This window comes from Gadus chalcogrammus, chromosome 7, assembly GCF_026213295.1.
Source record: "Gadus chalcogrammus isolate NIFS_2021 chromosome 7, NIFS_Gcha_1.0, whole genome shotgun sequence".
NCBI classification, from domain to species: domain Eukaryota; kingdom Metazoa; phylum Chordata; class Actinopteri; order Gadiformes; family Gadidae; genus Gadus; species Gadus chalcogrammus.
The window spans coordinates 10647606-10667566 of NC_079418.1; the positions used below are offsets into that span (position 1 = coordinate 10647606).

Below are 19961 nucleotides of genomic sequence, written 5' to 3' on the forward strand. Positions count from 1 at the left end.
CTTTTTCAATGAGGCAGAGGAGAGCTGAGAACATGTTTTTTCTCCAGCCCTGTCATTCACTGACAAACGTTGGCCGGATAGCAAAAGTTGCTTAAAGGTGACATATTATACCACCAGGAGTGGTGGTATAATATGTTGGGTTAAATAGGTTAAAGATCCCATATCATGATTTTTTAGGGCTAATAATTACATTTGGGGGTACTACTAGAGATTATGGTAATATGCCTGTGCTGTATTTTAGAAATAAGGTTTATTAATATCACACGTTCATTTCTCCAGGTGGCTCGGTCTGCTGTGAATGGTCAGCACGACCACTATGTTGCGATTGGTCGATCGTAGCCGGGAGGCGTGGCATCTGCATTTCAGCATACCCACTGCACGAGCTGTTTCACGCACTTAGGAATGCTGGTGTCCGAGGCATCTGGAACACACCATAAAGGCGCGTTCATGGTTGCGCGTTCACGGCGCGTTGAACACTCTTATAACACTTTATTTCGGAAGAAGTTAAGATTTACGTAAAGACACGTAAGAGCGTCCGAACCTCCGAGCTGTTTTGAAGGTGTCGTGGATAAAACCAACGGGCTATTACTTTAATAAATTCGAGAGGCTGAGAAGGACTAGGATTGAATGATCAAAGCTTTATTGATCACTGCACAGAGTAACAACATCAGCATTATGTACAAAAGGGTTACATATTAAACATTATAGTTACATGAAGTGACATATTATGCATTACAGTTATATGAAGTGAGGCCTTTCATTAAAGTCTATTCATTGCCTTTTTTATCAACCTGATCTTAAATCAACAGGACTTACCACATGTGTTTAAGAGATGAGCCCTGTAAAAGCAATATTAATATTAACAGTAAAATATGCACTTGTAATAGTTAACAATGCCACTTTATTTGTCTGTGGCACATACAGTCATGATCATAAAGCTGGTAGTGTCTGATTTAATCCGGGGTATGGATTAGTTAATTTAACGTCAAAATTGAAGCCTACAGAATAAACATTATAAAGCCATGAGATAGGAGAAACCACAGGGGGTAGCAGATGTCTCTGTAAGGGGCCATTTATGGCGTCTGGGGGTTCATCTGAATGCAGGCAAGGGGAGGCCTGGAGATCTCGATACAGTGTTTAACTTTTGGCTCCATTGTAACAATATTTATCTTATATTCTTGTATACTTTAAGTTAACCTTACTTATACTTATTATCTAAGTGAACTGGAAAATAGACTGATGTCATTGACTACAGAGGGATGCCGGTCAACCCAGGACAACTGAGGTGTTGATGGAGAACAAAAGAAAAGGGCCCGGAGCCTGCCCCTTCCTGCTGATGTGTTTCTTTCTATACCAATATTCCAACAGTTTAGCTGAGAAGCCTCCAATATTTTCCACCATAAAAGCGGCATAAAGCAAAGGAAAGGGCCGAAAAGCATGACATCACCCCTTTAAGGTGAACGACATTTCTAGGGTTGACACCTCAAATGTCATTTTAAGGCTATATAGAATAAATATTCTAAATATTTCTGACTTGAATATTATTTTTTGTTGTTGTTAAGGATGATATAGGCCTGCATTGTATCGGTAGAGAAATGGTGAACGCTTCTCCTCATGTTATATGTGTGAATTTATTCTGCTGATTCCTATGGAGAATCCAGTCCAGTACAATTGCAAGAAAGATAAATCGGGATATATGACGATTTTTGGTCACGCAAAAGTGCTTTATAATAGTTCCTCTGGAATGTATAAGGCCTCCATTTGTTTGCAGTTTTTGCTTTCTAATCTTGCCATTGTATTAGATGATGAACTCGCTTATCTCTGTTGCAAAGTGCTTTATTGGCTACGTAAGAGTGCATTCAATAACATGAAGAAACATGTCTGGCTGATCCATGACCCAGATACATGTAGGCCTATAGCCTTCTTCACTCAGGACTGATACAATATAGGCATATCCCTACATGTGTGTTAATGAAAACTCTCTCCATCACACAAACTAATTTATGCCCAATTATATAATTATAAATGCTATATTCTAGCTTATACAATTATTTCAGATATGCTTTTATGTATGGTCACTTCAACTAAGTGCACTACATGAAGACAGTCGTTTGTGTTTTTCTTATGGGTCTATAGGCCTAGCAGCTACCGAGACATATAGGCCTATACAATTTAATAATAATAATAATAATAATAATAAATTAAATTTATGTAGCGCTTAATATGGTAGGGGAGACCAGGGACAGTTGTAACAGGGGACGGTTGTAACACTGTGAATTCCTCCAATCAGAAACCAGCTATGATGACGAAACTCACTGTGCTTGTGCACATTTAGTTTCCCTCCTTACTTGCGAAAACGGGAGTCGCATTTGAAACCTACAGGGGGCGCTATAAAGCAAAGTCTGTTTTTGAGGTCAAAAAAACACTTTTCTTCCCGATGTTCTTTTTTGGATGCTGTCCAAAGATAAAATGTCTACGAATTCAAACAAGTATTATTAGAATCCCTGTTTTGTAAGCTATAATATATATGGCTATCAAGTGTCAAACTAGCAGTCAAGCCAGTTGACATGAGATCAAAACATGGTTGGTCATACTGGGACAGTTGTAACGCCCTGTTACAACCGTCCCAGTATGACGAACGAAGTTTCATTTATATTGTGCAAGTTAAAAGTAAAATGTACACTGTGCATTGCAAATAATAATAATAATATTAATTCATACATACAATTATCCTGTTTCCCATTGTTTACTTCCTGTTTAGTGTTTTGTACTTCCTTGTTCCTGCCATGTGTTCCTTGTCGATCATTGTTGCGTGGTAGCCTATGTCTTAAATGTTTCATGTGCATCACAGCTTTTGAATCTGAGTAATGAGTTAACATTAAAGCATGCCAAACATCAGAAAGAGGAAGACAAACAGGGGAGTCCCATTTCCTTTGCTGGAGAGGGCTTCCAATGATATTACAGAGGGAAAGTCAGTAAGGTCAGTGGCCAAATCATATGGCATTTGCCATGTGACCCTGTATCGATTTTACAAGAAGAAGAGCCAGGGCCAAACACATCCCAGAGTTGGATACTGGACTCCAAAAAGGGTTTTCTCTCTAGAGCAGGAGCTCCTCATATCAGATTATTTGAAGCAGGCAGCTGATTTATTTTATGGGTTGAGCCCAAAGGAGGTAGGCTAGAACTAATTGAACTAACTTAAATGTTTACAGTATAAATAACAATATCTATACCTACAATACATATAACTATAGGCCTACAATAAATATAACAGTATATGATTGACTAATTACATATATTTTGGACATGTTACAACCGTCCCTGACATGTGTTACAACCATCCCTTACACTGGGATGGTTGTAACAGTGGGTGAGACTGTATTAAAATCAATTTTGCAACCTGTACATATTTTCATAAAACCACTTAAATACCATGTTTCAGTAGATGACATATTGAAGTTTATAATATAACAAATTGGTTATTCCAGTGTAAATGGTTTTTGATTTATTGGTAAAAAATGCAAAAAGTGTTACAACTGTCCCTGGTCTCCCCTACTCTAAGACGCTTAATTTAGTAGGCAGAAATAGCCACCAGCTCATGCTATTCACTTGAGATTCATTTTGAGATGTCTTAAGATCGATTATCTTAGAGGGGAACGCATATGTGTATGTTGCTTTACATACAAATGATCTCCTCCTCCGTACATTTATACAATCAGACGCGCCCCGGGTGTGTTCCAACCCACTGCGTTCAGTCACCCAGCGCTCGAGACGTCAGCCAATCGTCTATCGCTCGCCTATGTACGTGCGCGTTCACGAGTGTAGCACCTAAAGGAGGCTATTTTTTCTCTAGCCTCCGTCACCGTCGAACCGCCCACCCACCCTTCTATGAGTGACCGAGCGTTCTATGTTTGCGCGCGCGCTCACACACACACCCGGGGCCGAGCGGGAAAAGCGTCCAGCAGCTCGCGACCTGAAGTACTCCAGTAGTCCTGTGTTTGGCGGGCTTGTTCTCCTGTGTGTCCGGGAATGAGAAGAGATGGCCGGGTCTGCAGCAGAAGAAAAAACCTTCCGGAGGTTCCTGGAGCTCTTCCTCCGGGAGATGAGGCCACCTCTCCGGGAAAGCGACCCGCCGCCGATGCGCCCCGTGACGGACCTAGTCTCCGATGAGGAGGTGGAGGGGGAGTGCCTCGACCTGTGTCTCCAACACCTCTACAAATAGTTGAGTGGCTCCTTTTTTTCTCTTACACATGGAGGCGACGGCTTTCGTGAATTGAATGGTGTTCATTTTAAAAAACATGGCTACTTTTCGTTATCAGGTGTGAGAGAGAGAGAGAGAGAGAGAGAGAGAGAGAGAGAGAGAGAGAGAGAGAGAGAGAGAGAGAGAGAGAGAGAGAGAGAGAGAGAGAGAGAGAGAGAGAGAGAGAGAGAGAGAGAGAGAGAGAGAGAGAGAATGTTTTAATTTTGTTGGATCTTCAATTAAAGTTACCATGGATAATTCATCTTTTAATTAGACCTCGGCTTAACGACCAAGACTCTCTTCTAGTGTTTATAGACCCAGAGTAGAATAATATAATCGGACCCCATTAGGGATCTGAAGATACTGTCAGCTACAATACAGCCTTATAAGTGTCCTCATCATGCATCATGACACACAGGAAATCTCCTGATGTATAGGTCCCAACACAGATTGTAAAAACCAATGCCGTGTTGTGAATAAAAAAAGGGGGAAAAAGAGGAAGAGGAAACATAAAGACACTGGAGGGTATACCCTCTCGTTTGAGTTAGAACCATGTTGTATCGAACCATCTTCCATAACGATGCTCGTCCTTGCTCAGGTCGAGTGGCCCATTAAACAAACTCCCATTAGAGAAACTCCCGGTCTCTCCGTGAGGACGTCACTGCTCTCATTGACGCCGGGGTAGGGAGCCGTCACTGGGGTCTGTCATCCCCGGGTTATCGCTCTCTGCACGGTCTTAAAATAGACCGTGTTGTTCCTTACACCAGACTGTACCAAGGGGCTCTACCCCTACAGGTACATACGCTGGGATCAGCCCAGTCATTTAATCGGAGGTGATGTGGATATTGGCACGAATTCCCACACTAATAGCTTTAACCGAAAGTCGTGCGGTTCGCCGAGGCGGAAAAAGGAGAGCCATCTGCGGCGCACTCGGAGACGAATTATTAACGACTATGAGCCGCAGCATGCATCATTTATAACTCGATCTGCACGGATAACAGTCACAACGGACGACTGAAGGGGGGGATACATACAGGCGTCCGAAACGATCGGACGCCTGTATGTTTTAGGGTCTATAGGCAATTAAACATACCTTAAACGTAAAGTGGAATGAATTGAATTACAAGGCCACAGTGCACATCTAGGCTACACCAGTCCTACGGGAAGTCCCCACGGGGAGTGGGGGAGAGACTAACCCACTCTCCGTGAATCATGATGGACCCGGACCGCATCACACTCCTGCTGGAGGCCGACTGAAGGGCTGTATTAGCCGCGATGGCAGCGGTATAAAGTCGCTCCGTTCGCTCCGTACAGCGCGGTGGGGTTAGGGGAGTGTGCAACTCACGGAGTGGAGTACGTAGGCGTGACACCCCCGGTGCAGGGAAACGAAGAATCGTGAGAATTCAATTTATAGTGTGACGTAAGCGTTCTGCCCCCATAAGGATACCCTGTTCCGTCGACACGACGAGCGCGAGCTGTAGCCTCGAGTAAAGGAACATCGTGTCTCAATCATTAGGGATTTCACATGGTTCATATTGGAGAACCAACACCTCGACATATATCTATGTTAAACACCTCACCATCTAGTCTGTTAGCAAAGATACATGTAAAAACACTCTCCCACAGCCACCCCCCCCCACACACACACGTACACACACAATAAAATATATTTATAGAACTGCATAACATTTTTATTCCTCCAAGAGAATTAAGCGACTAGGTTGAAGAGGAATTTAACGGTACAGTGTGTGGAGGTGCAGACGTGGAGAGGTGGTTGGGGAAGGATGAGAGTCATTTGCTGTTACTCAAATGGATGGGTGGCGTGTTCTGGACTGGAATGGCAGGCTGGCTGCGATGAGGGATGGCTAGGTTGGATGTGGACTACAGCTGGTGGTGACAGAGAGAGGCAGATATCTCCTCATGTAGACAGGAGGAGACGGGGGGGGATTGGATCCTCTGCTCTCCGCCATGCATTTTCCAAGAGGAAGATCAGGAGAGAACCTGAATCTCCAGAGAGGTCTGATGTGTCTAACTTGCAATTTAATTCATTGCATTGCATTAACGCATGTTTTATAAATTGTCAAAAGGGACACTATAGCTGTATAGCGTACGTGTATATATATATGTATCTTAAATTGTAGTTAGCGCCAAATCAGGAAAGAGGCTTATACGGAACATCCTATGTCAAACGAAAGCTGCTGTTGGTAAGATTACAGAGTTGCAAAGAGAGAGAGAGAGAGACGAAAAATATAAGAAGAGCGCAAGGTTTTGAAACTAAATCTAGATAAATGTCCCCACACCGTCTGCAGCCTCCAACAGTCAATCTGTCTATCATTGAAAGTTTTGCATTTCACACAACTGTCATTGAGAGACAAAATTAATTCCTGGGCCAATCAGGGAAGAGATGAACCTCAACCAAATGTAAATGACCTCAAACAGAGACAGACAACCACAACAGTTCTATGTGACGTTGAGAAACCCTGAACACAGTTTGAATCCCTCCGTCCTAGTTCAACCATGAAGAGCTGGACGCTCCTGGGTTGGATCTTATCCTTAGCAGTATTTATTTTATTTACACAGGCTACAACCTGCTATCCTCGGGACAACATCCAGACACTCAAGTTTGAGTTTCGCAATGAATTTCAGTCAAGCCTTGGCTTGTCAGCCATTGATTTCCACATATGGGAGTGGCCTTTGTGTTGAACGACACTCTCCAGCCAATCAAAATGACGCAGTCACTCTTTTTGCTCTTGCCGAATCCGGGCGGATGACGAAAAAATATATTAATTTGTGATAAACCTGCTTTGCAAATGTCTCTTTCTGGGATATGACAGTTTGATTGCTCCGTGGTTTGTATGCCTCCCTCGGGCGGGGTGGCCAGGAATTTGTTCTATAGTTCTGCCGGCTGCGGAGCTCCGTGTCCGTCACCAACTGACGCCCCCTGGAGCTGCTTGGTCTTTTCACTTTTTCAATTGTGGAAAATCCCTCAATGTAAACAATCCCTCAATATAAACTCTTTAGTAGTCATGACTTGGTGCTCCTCCTTATCCATAGGTGCTGACGTGGTAAAGGACCTCCCTCATGATGATAGGCGGTGACATAGTAAAGGACCTCCTCCTTCATGATGATAGGTGGTGACGTAATAAAGGACCTCCTCCTTCATGATGATAGGTGGTGACGTAGTAAAGGACCTCCTCCTTCATGATGAACAGCGGTGACGTAGTAAAGGACCTCCTTCATGATGATCGGCGGTGACGTAGTGAAGGACCTCCTTCATGATGAACAGCGGTGACGTAGTAAAGGACCTCCTCCTTCATGATGATAGGCGGTGACGTAGTAAAGGACCTCCTTCATGATGATAGGCGGTGACGTAGTAAAGGACCTCCTTCATGATGATAGGCGGTGACGTTGTAAAGGACCTCCTTCATGATGATAGGCGGTGACGTAGTAAAGGACCTCCTTCATGATGATAGCCGTGGTGACGTAGTAAAGGACCTCCTTCATGATGATAGGCGGTGACGTAGTAAAGAACCTCCTTCATGATGATAGGCGGTGACGTAGTAAAGGACCTCCATCATGATGATAGCCGCGATGACATGAATCAGGAAATTTCTCTCGTCCAAGTTGATTTCTCCACCCACCATGTTTCTTAATTATCTTCTATGCAAAGTGTCAAGCAAAATATTCAATATTTGTATTGCACCCATCCCAATATTCCTACGTCTTGCTTATTGCACAAAGTGCTTGATTCAAAGCACATTGAATCTATTTTTGTACCGAACCTTCACTGGAACCCTGCAGTGTCCAAGTAGAGCATAATGTCCTGAGAACTGGACAAAGAAACCAGCCACTAGACGGATACAACAGAAAGAAAAAGCACTGTATAGCTATACAGTTCCCTTACATATGGATTCAAAAGGCTACACAGAGACATTCTTTCTCACATTGAGGTCTATACCATTATGGACGTGCAGAACTCCACTGTGCTGGCCTCATTCTGGAATCTAAAATAAGGTGCATAAATGGTGCTGGGAACGACCACTGGAAATGGAAGAGCAATGAGTCAAATATAAGTCTAGTGTCACCATGTTGACATCAACGCTAGTTTGTGTTATGCATACATGGTTTGAAAACAATCAACAGCAGATTTACCCCAACAAATATTGAATACGCTCTTTACAGTTTTTAATGATATGTTACCATGAGCTCATTAAATAACAGCCAGACAATAAAAAAATATAGAAAATAACATCATTACATAATGTGGATGTCAAATCAAAATTGTATTGTCTAATACCATACCAAACATCTGCCATATATGCCAGCAATGTGAAGTTATTCACATGTAGGTCATTATTGAGATGAAATGATAACAAACCTGCTTGTGGGACTCATTCACCGTGCAGACATCTTTGTTCCATCTTGGTTCTAATCACAAGCTGGATCCTGGTCTTCTATGAATATGACTTTGGTTTAATATATTCACTATACAGTATATGCATGAAGCCATTTCTGTTTGTTGAACATTAAAATGGGAGTTTTTCCATCCATACCGTGACTTTGCATTGAATCCTGTGATCTCGGTGATTGGGCCAACATGTCATCAGATTGTCTCTGGGTTGGGGAGCTCATAGTAGGCCGGGGAGCGGTGGAGTAGCATCCTCTGGAATATCATTACGTGTTTATATATGTTTAGTGGATTGTGTGTGTGTGTGTCCATTTATTAATTATGCATAATAGTAAAAAGACAGTGGCTGGGTGGATGGGTGTGTGCGTCTTAATCTCTCTGTAGAGAGTGTGCTTGCGTTGTTTTAAACGATGCTGACGCTCAATGAGAGTGTTGAAGCCTCCATGCGGGCGAGGGGGGATGCCTCTCCTCGTTGTCATGGAGACGGAGCCTTATGGACTGTAGGAACACAAACACTATTTTTAGTGGGGGAGTGACCACCACACAGCCCTCTGAAACTGCCTCGTTAATAAGACCATACAGTATATATATAATGAGAGGGAATGAGAGAAGCTATCAGATGTTAATATATACAAGATATGAATGGATCATCCACAATTAAACCCAACTACACCTGACTGCAAAGTCCATTATTTAGGGTCGGCACACAGGGTCAAAACAAGCACACGCACACGCACAAAGGTAATCCATCATGCCGCATCTAGTTTCACTTACCTTAAAGTATACTATTACGATTCAGTCTGTCACTGCACAAACACATCGTCATCATTAAATCTATCATGATCTTTGTTTCGGTGTCCGGACAGGATGTCTACCTGCATCGGCTATGATATAATTTTCAGGAACGCCGACTCGTGATTGGTCGAAATACCCTTTGAGCTTGTCTGGATTCAGGATCTGGTTCCTCTACCTCTACTGCAGACGTGTAGGCTGGAGTGTTTATAATAAACGCTCTTCTGTCTTGAGGGACTAGACGAGGTCACACGCCCACTGGTGCTCAGTCTAAGCTGCTATCAGCACCATGGAGAGGGCCTGCAGGCTGAAGAAAGAGACGCTCTAGCCATTGGGTTATGTTCCTTACAGGATACACCTAGAACAGGGGTCACCAACCTTTTTGAACCTGAGAGCTACTTCATGGGCACTGAGTCATACGAAGGGCACCCAGTTCTATACACTCTTCTGAAATAACCAATTTGCTCAGTTTGCCTTTAGTTATATATTACTATCAATGATAATGATACTCATCTATGTGAAGCCATGTTAATTAATTAAGTCATGTTAATGATTTCTCACAATAATTATCAACAATGACTTAAAAAAGGTGGGAAAGAGTTGTTCAAGAATGAGTAGTGCTATGTTCAGAACCGGCCTGCGGGCCAGTCATATGGTCCTTGCTGGCGCCCTGGTGCCCGCGGGCACTGTGTTGGTGACCCCTGACCTAGAATCATAAGAATGACTGGAATATTATATATCATATTTATTTTGCACATTTCTTTGAGCCAACATTCTGAAACCACAAGTGGTAAAAGCGAGGGTTGATTAAAAAAGTCATAGGAAGCCTAGTCAAAGTCAAAGTCAAAGTCAAAACTTTATTGTCAGACCGAGTTACATAGAGGACCGAAATTAAGTTTCTGCATCCTTCAAATGTGCTATAAATATTGACCAAACAACATACAACATAATAAGCTAATACTGCAAAAATACCTCAACAAACATGCAACATAACATAATTATAGTGAAATAAGACAACAACAAATACACACAACATATATAGACGGACAGTGCATACATTATACCGAATATAATATTCACATGTTATGAGGTAGTTATTGTGGTTCAAATAAGGTGCAATATTGTAAAGTGAAAAAGTGCATGCTGCGGTAGCGCTTGCCAGAAGGTAGGAGGGTGAACAGTTTGTGTGCTGGGTGGGACGGGTCTTTGATGATGGCGGTGGCTCTCTTGCGGCAGCGGGACGGGTGCAGGTCCTGGATGGACGGTTGGGCTGATCTGGTGAACTTCTCTGCTCACCTCACCACCCCCGGTAGCGCCTTTTGGTCCGCAGCAGGGCCGCTGCCGTACCAGACTGGGAGGCTGCTGCTGAGGACGCTCTCGATAGCACCCCTGTAGAAGGAGGTAAGGGCAGGAGGGGGGAGGTCTGCTCTCCGCATCCAACCAAAGTGTGGCCGTTGCTGTGCCTTCTTGACGAGGCGGGTGGTATGGCTGGACCATGTCAGGTCATCTGTGAAATCGAGGAGACATGCCATTTGACAATCATTCTTATTCTACATATGATTGTCTTTGTTTACAGGGCTTTGGTTGTCTCGATATAAATTGTGTACAGATTTGTAAAGTTTGGCACTAGCAAGGAATTTCAAACTTGAATGTTTTCTGAGATGAACACTGCTTACATGCGCTTAATAACAAAGTTTAAATCATAAGTCAATGGAAGCAGTGTCATTTAGAGGAAATGGCTCCGTAAAAAAAGACCTTGGTGGCTTGGTTAATTACCGTTAAAATAATAATTGAGCTGAAAGATAGCTTTTGCTCAATAGTTTCACCCAACTCCTGAAGGACTCCCATGTTTTGTCCTAATGAGGACGTCCCCCGGGCTGGGAGGAAGGAAGGAAGCCATAGAGAAGGTTGGCATAATTGATCTGATTTATAGGGGATTTGAGCTGCAGATTATGTGGTCAAACTGCTCTAACACCCTCCACTGTAGAGGAAATCAATGAGCTGACACACACACGCACGCACGCACGCACGCACGCACGCACGCACGCACGCACGCACGCACGCACGCACGCACGCACGCACGCACGCACGCACGCACAGCACGCACGCACGCACACACACACACACACACACACACACACACAGACACACACACACACACACACAGACACACACACTCATTCTAGGTTTAGACACCCCTGCCATGGCATGGCTCCCCCCATGCATGCAGCCAGCTGATTACATTCATTAGCTGTGCGCTTGGCTGGTGCTAAATGGCACACCTAAAGAGCTGACTGAAATTACCGGCATGGACTTTTACTTTCTGGACCGCTATTCCTTTCGATCTTTACATATGGATCCACACATGTTTTTCACATGTCCATGATGTTTATTAATTATTCCACCTTCATAAATAAATAAATAAATATATATATTATATATATATATATATATATACATATATACACATATATACATATATATATATATATATATATATTATACGATACAAAAATATGAAGTGTGTGGAATTGGAAGTGTGTTTGACTATGTTGGACATGTCCATGTTTATTAACTATACCATCTTCATATATATATATATATATATATATATATATATATACACACATATATATTATACGATACAATAATATGATTGTCTTTGGAAGTGTGTTTGACTAATAAGGAAGCGTTTGAATTGTACTGCCATTCATACATAATGATGTTCTAATGATACTATTTGACATATACGTGCATATTCCAAAATAATAGATTTAAAGGATAAGGATATTGATCGTGATTTAAGTGAACCATAAACAAGGGAATGTGCCTTACATTCCTACCGCCAACCTTAAGAGCAGAACACTGCTGGCAGCTGGGCCTGGTGGGTCCCCCAAAGGGCCGTCTTTAAGGTGTGAAAGAGGTCCAAGAGACTGCAGAGCTGTCTGCAGAGGACAAACACAGGGGTCACTCACAACATGCCTCATTTCTGTGCTGCTTACTACTAGGGCACACAGGTCCATAGTCAAAGGGGGATGCCTTCAGGCGTTTAGACCAGATGTATCTACATAGAGGCCACATTGACTGATAGGGCCTGTTGCTGCAGGATTTCAACATGGCCGCCATATTGGAGAGGCCGAGACTGGCCTTTGAACTTTAAGAGTTAACGGAGGAGATGGTATCAACATCGTAATGTTGATACCATGTAATTACTTATATTGAATTGATATTGAATTGAATTTATATAATATATTGAATTGATAAACGACTCATTGAAACCGGTTCAGGAATGTCAACGAAATAGTTGCTGGTCCAAAAAACAGCAGACTCATAATTAGTGTTATGAGACGGAAGGGGTTTAATGTTGCCCCTCTGAAAGACAGCACGTGAATCACGGCCGTAACCCAGCTATGGCCAGCTTCATGCTAATTAATATGTTTGTAGGCTACTGGCCTTCTCTCTGGAAACAGCTCGCTGTCTTACTGTACTCTGTATGATATTATATAATGTTAGCATTTATGTAAACCCATTGTTCAGGGCTTGTAATTATATCGTACATGGAGATGACCAATTTCCTGTATTGTGTCGTTCCGTCGTAGATTAAATCCCTCATGTACCGTCTCAGAATGAAGTGACCTCCTTTTGTGCTAAACTAGTTTCAGAACCTTAAAAGAATGGACACAGGTCTCATTTGAAGCTGTAATAACAAACTCCAAACACTTCCATCCCACACAAAATGGCCGTCGTCTCCATTTCAAAGGAGAGCAGGCATAGTGGCAAAATAAAACTCAGATGAATATTCATTAGAGTAAATCACAGTTCTGACACATGGCATCTGTTCTAGAGACACTTTGCATTCAATGTTTCAAGAATAACTCATATGGTTTTCAGCTGAATAACCATCTTCCATTGAGCTATGACACATCTGACAATATAACAAACAAAGTGTTCTGGAAGAGGAAAGCGCTTCAGTGTGGGGTTATTCTAGAATCAGAGCAGCAGGAAGCCATGGGACTTCCTGTCCCCGGGGGCCTCGGGCCACCTCGTGGGACTGACAGGATGTTGCATTAGCACAGTGTTCTGGGACACTTTCAGAAGTCCCAGCAGTCTGCCTTCCCATCAGCCTCTCTTTGTCTCCTTAGAGAGTCCAGTCCTAACTTTGTGTTCTGTAGGCCAGCGACCACCAGGAACACACTTCAGCTTTCAAGGGTCCCATTAGGTTTGTGTGTGTGGGGGCGGTTTCTGCCATATGTGCGATACAGCATTATTAGATTGATAACCGATTTATATCTGATTGATATGTGATTGATTTTTGATTGATATCCGTCATAGAGCTGTCAGTTAAACGCGTTATTAACGGCGTTAACGCGAACCAATTTTAACGGCGTTAAAAAATTTATCGCGCGATTAACGCAATTATTTTATTTACAAAAAAAAAGAAAAAAAAAAATTTGTTTTCTTTGGCTCAAAACAAAGAAGCGGTAGCCTGACTGCTATGTTCAGATGACATTTGTTCAAAGCAGTCGTTTAATTGCACTATAGGCTCTTTTTTTGTATCGTCCTGTTTTGAACAGTATATGCCAATGTTGTTATCAATAAAAAATCATTTGCACAAGGCAAGCCGATGCACTTCACCATGTTGATAAGAGAATTAAAATGAGAAGAATTATGGGACAAAAAAATCAAGGGATATTTAGCATAGAAAAATAATTTGCGATTAATCGTGCGTTAACTATGACATTAATGCGATTAATCACGATTAAATATTTTAATCGCTTGACAGCTCTAATATCTGATTGATGTCGGAGTGATATCTGATTGATTCTCGATTGATATCCGATTGATATTGGAGTGATATTTGATTGATTCTCGATTGATATCCGATTGATAGACATAAGCAGTGTAGTAACACTTAGAATCAAACCCGTTTTTGTTTTATTACTACTCAATCAATACAATAGCTGGGTGCACAAACTATTGGAATCTGTAGCATTGTTGTAACTTGGTACAACAAAGTTCTGCTGCCCTTATTGGCCAGTTCTCTTTTGAAAAAGAGATCTCTTAGGACTAACCTGTTAAAGTAAAGGTCAAATAAAATAAAATAACAAATAAAGAGAACCTTTGTCCTCCTTTATTACTTACTTATTACTTGCTTACTTACTTACTTATTAACTCTTCGACCCTAGAGCACACTTGTTGAAGTCACTCATTTGTATTCCCTTAGGTTTCCGTTTTAGCCATCAAACTTTTTTCTTGCCTTCTGGCTTTTTATTTCCGCATTTGGGCTTTCCCATGCTGGGAAATTACTTGCCAAAGTAATCCCTTAATCACAGAGTCTCGCCGGGATTAACGATGAGGTAATCCCTGCAGCAAGACTCTCTGATTACCAAAGAGGACACCATCCACAGAACTTCAAGTGTTTTAGCCTTAAAATACACTCCCACGGGTCAGACTGCAGACTGGAGTGAAACTGCTGATTAATTATATTCTAATACCCCTTCATTGACCTCAGCTTCTGGACATTACGTGCTGTACATCCTATCAAGCGATGCGTTGTAATATTGCAATGTGGATGCACACACTGGTTAACATCTTGCTGTTTGCTATGTTAGTTAAGAGCAGGGACGGCATGAAACGATGTGGGGGAGGGAACAGAAAGGGAGAACATTAGTCTATCTTTGCTAATTTGCATCTTTTGCAAATATAGGGAGCTGGCATGAGGTCGGGATATGGTTGCAATGAGAGTCGGCCATATATTTATATTTTAACAGTGTCCTACAAGCCTTGACTTAAAGACTATGGTCTTGAATAATGGGATCCTAATGGCATAACTGGGATATCATTTGTGTAGTGAGTACTTAAGGCAACCTCCTCCAGGTCACATATTTAGATGTTATTACAGGTTAAACTATCAATATGGAGGTGTGAGGCATTAGGTTTAGACATTTACTCCGACTTGTAAACATTGATCACATAGATGGCCCGTCTCCTTGACTTCCAGCTCCTTGTGCTAGAATAGCGGTTATCAGAATAGATCATCAACAGCCTTCCATTGCTTTTGGTTCAGGTTTCATTAACATTAACAACAGAGACCCCATTTTAGAAAGGGAATGACCTTCAAAACAGTAACAGCTTTCTGCTGTCCCCTTTTTCCACCATCCCGACCACACTCTGCTCTCTCTCACCCTGTCTGTCCGTCTGTCTGTCTGTCTGTCTGTCTGTCTGTCTGTCTGTCTGTCTGTCTGTCTGTCTGTCTGTCTGTCTGTCTGTCTGCCTGTCTGTCTGTCTGTCTGTCTGTCTGTCTGTCTGTCTGTCTGTCTGTCTGTCTCTCTCTCTCTCTCCCTCTCTCTCTCTCTCTCTCTCTCTCTCTCTCTCTCTCTCTCTCTCTCTCTCTCTCTCTCTCTCTCTCTCTCTCTCTCCTCTCTCCCTCTCTCTCTCTCTCTCTCCCTCTCACTCTCTCTCTCTCACTCTCACTCTCACTCTCACTCTCACTCTCACTCTCTCTCACTCTCACTCTCACTCCCCTCTCCCCCACTTCATCTACATCTCTATCACCCTCAATCTATCTCTCCTAACCCCCCTCCCTCCCTTGCTCTCACTCTCTCCCCTCTCTCTCACTCCATCTCTCTCACCCTCCCCCACTTCCTCTACACCTCCATCTCCCTCATTCTCTATCTAAACTTACCTCTCTCTCTCTCTCTCTCTCTCTCTCTCTCTCTCTCTCTCTCTCTCTCTCTCTCTCTCTCTCTCTCTCTCTCTCTCTCTCTCTCTCTCTCTCTCTCTCTCTCTCTCTCTCTTCATTCCCCTCCCTCCCTTCCCCCCTCTGTAATCTGCCCCTAGTCAAATGTTGAGTCATATGTCGGTGGCACAAGAACTGAATGCAAATCAGTTCTGCTAACAGACGAAAGCCTAATTCTCTGCTTGTCCACCCTGTGTTGCGTCTGTCCTATGCCTTACGTGTGCTGCTGCTCAGGCTGAATGGAGGAGACAAGAACCACATGCTTTGGTAAATACAAGACAGACACTAGTCAGTGACATAGGAATGTCTCACTTTCCAAACCGGCCAATCACGTGATAAGAGGTGGCTTACGACAAGATAAGCGCTAAGATACAAGCTACTTTCATCTAAAACGTTATTGGCTAGTTATCGACTTAAATCAGCAGAAATTTAAATATTCTTCCCCAGCGCTTTGTATCGATGGTTTTTATGTTGTCAAGGAGACGGGTGGATGGTTGTGTTTGAAGATTGTTGTTAATGTTGTAGCACATTGATTCAGCACTGGAAGAGGTTTCCGCGTCAGATGTGTCCCAATATTTTTACGTTTTCCAAAATATTAATAAGAAATACTTTCGCAGACATTCCCATATTGGCAATGACATCAAACTAAAATGTTGTACAATATTTCTTTCCATATAGAAATACTCATATAGAAATACATGCATTAATCCATCATCCACCACTCATCCATCATCCATTATTAAACCATCATCATCCATCATCATCAACCCATTATCCACCATCCATCCATCCATCCATCCATCCATCCATAAATACCTTATCATCCATCCATCCATCCATCCATCCATCCATCCATCCATAAATACCTTATCATCCATCCATCCATCCATCCATAAATACCTTATCATCCATCCATCATACATCATCCATCCATCCATCCATCCATCCATCATACATCATCCATCCATCCATCCATCCATCCATCCATCCATCATACATCATCCATCCATCCATCCATAAATACCTTATCATCCATCCATCATCCATCATCATCAACCCATTATCCATCCATCCATCCATCCATCCATCCATCCATCCATCCATCCATAAATACCTTATCATCCATCCATCATACATCATCTATCCTCCATCCATCATCAGTCCATAAATACATTATCATCCATCCATACGTTATCATCCATCCATAAATACCTTATCATCCATCCCTCATCCAGACATTTTATTAATAATTTATCCCTCGCTGTAGTTCATTTGAATATAATCAAAATACCAAACAATAAAACGAGCCACAATACTAAATTAACTGACCAATAATTATAATACATGATGTTCTGATCATCTATATTATTTATTTTAATACTTATTATTATTTATTATATTAAAGAGTCAATTTCAAGAATAAAATCCCACGTTCCAGACAATCTGGAGCAGGATCCATTCTTTCCATTTGTAAAGTGATTTGAGAACCCCCAGTGTGTTGTAAGAGACTAGGGAGATGTGTTGAAAGAGACAGGATCCTCTCTGTAGCTCTTTCACACGTCTCTCCACTCGCCTGATGCATTACCAACAACATCTACCACACAGTCATCACAAGGCAGAGGAAGATTGAATCTCCATCCTTCTCTGCTGACTGTTCCGTGACACGGCCCAACAAACCATAGAAAGTCTACGTTATTGTATTATTAAGTAGCGTACCGCTTACATATTTAATAAAGGCATCATGTTATTACTTACACAATTAGTCCTTGGCACATTAAGAGCAGTGCTTCTGTTATAGAAAACTTTACTCTTTAATACACTTGATTCCAACAACACTATACTATATGTATGTTCACACTCATAATTCTTATTTGTTGCTGAATTCAGTTCATCAAATGGACATTTTTGCACGTTTTGGGCAAGCAGCCCTGGAAGGGAATGATGAGGCAAGCTAGTGGGCCATTCAGAGAAGGGCGTCCATCTGATGTTTTTTCATAGGCGGCCATTTTCGTATCGCCCTTCTGTGATACACTTAAAGAAGATGCTAATGAGTTGTAACAGACTACTGTCTGTTTGGCCTTTGGTTCTCTTAGCAACAACAGGAAATGTTCTCTCAACCTGGTTTCCATATTGTATCTTCATACGACTGGACATACACTCACCAAAACATACACCTCTTTGGTTATGTTTGTTCTCCAGGAAATATGTACAAGCATGCGTATTAAATGTATTCATATATTACCTGAAAATAATGTATATTATAGACCAGAGGTCAAACAATGATGACTTTCCAAAATCGATTTTTCTTCTAATTCGATTGGACTGAGGAGTGTGCCACCCTCTCTCAGCTGATCCACAGACCAGCTCTACATCTACACACACAGACACCTTATCTCACCTGCTCCACAGAGCAGCTCTGCATCTGTACACACAGACACCTTATCTCACCTGATCCTCAGACCAGCTCTACACCTGTACACACAGACACCTTATCTCACCTGATCCTCAGACCAGCTCTACACCTGTACACACAGACACCTTATCTCACCTGATCCTCAGACCAGCTCTACACCTGTACACACAGACACCTTATCTCACCTGATCCTCAGACCAGCTCTACACCTGTACACACAGACACCTTATCTCACCTGATCCTCAGACCAGCTCTACACCTGTACACACAGACACCTTATCTCACCTGATCCTCAGACCAGCTCTACACCTGTACACACAGACACCTTATCTCACCTGATCCTCAGACCAGCTCTACACCTGTACACACAGACACCTTATCTCACCTGATCCTCAGACCAGCGCTACATCTCTACACATAGACAACTTATCTCACCTGATCCACAGACACTATATTCACTATAATTATCATCCTTTGTAATTTTAAAGACTGGAAAGAGAGATGAGCCTTAAGGTAAAGCAAGGTGCATTTGAAGCGGTGGTGCTCATGGGGGGGGGGGGGGGGGGGGGGGGAGCCAGGTGAACTTGTGGACCAGGCAGGAGAGCTATCTCTAAGGGTCTTTCCTGTAGGCCCCCAGCCCCAAACCACTCCTCACCCAGCTGGTGGATTATGTAACGCAGCCTGCAGGCTGTGCAGCTGAAACACACTAGTGGGAAGGGAACCACACACAACTCTTTCCAATTCGGTGCTTTGTACCGTGAAGATAGTCCATGAGGAGAAATTCCCGAATCCACTTCAGGAACATGATGTATATACTGCAAGTAGCCTACGCATTCATCCTAAAGGTGGCTATTTGCAGAAGGTTTGCGGGCAACCATGGTAGACATTGTAATTTAATGAGGGATTAGATATGCTCTTGTGCACAAAGTGATGTGCACTGTGCCGGAAATGGAACAGCTCATTGTGAATGCATGGGGTAGCACTCAGTGATGTCATCAGCCCTACGCGGTTCCCGTGGTGCATGGGGGTAGCAACGCACCGAGTTCCCTGGGTTATCATACACATAGCAATGCAGCGGACAAAATCATCAAGCTCACCTAAGTATTGACGACTGCTCATCCAAAGATCTGGTGTCAATAGTGGCAACTGTGTTGTTGGTTAACCAATTTAGTCAGAGTTGTGTTAGCACTCATTTGTTTTGCTAATCCCTTCTGGGTCATTTTCAAATATCTTTCTTGATCAAGGATGGCGCCTGGAGAGGAAAGCTGTGAGGGATGGATTGCATGTGCTTAGTGTTCATTAGCTTGGAAATATCACACAACATATACCATCACACAGCACCTTACCATGCTGCCGGCACATTGTGGTG

The 19961-nt window shown here is 42.6% G+C and overlaps 1 protein-coding gene across 1 annotated transcript in view; it reads left to right on the forward strand.

Annotated features, from left to right (window-relative positions):
• The first annotated feature begins 3942 nt into the window (after nucleotides 1–3942).
• ppm1e (protein phosphatase, Mg2+/Mn2+ dependent, 1E) overlaps nucleotides 3943–19961 on the forward strand; it is a 31982-nt gene continuing 15963 nt past the window's right edge. The window contains exon 1 of the mRNA XM_056594750.1: nucleotides 3943–4221. Coding sequence (XP_056450725.1) covers nucleotides 4040–4221 — 182 coding nt within the window. The 5' untranslated portion in view covers nucleotides 3943–4039. The remainder of the gene's footprint in view (nucleotides 4222–19961) is intronic.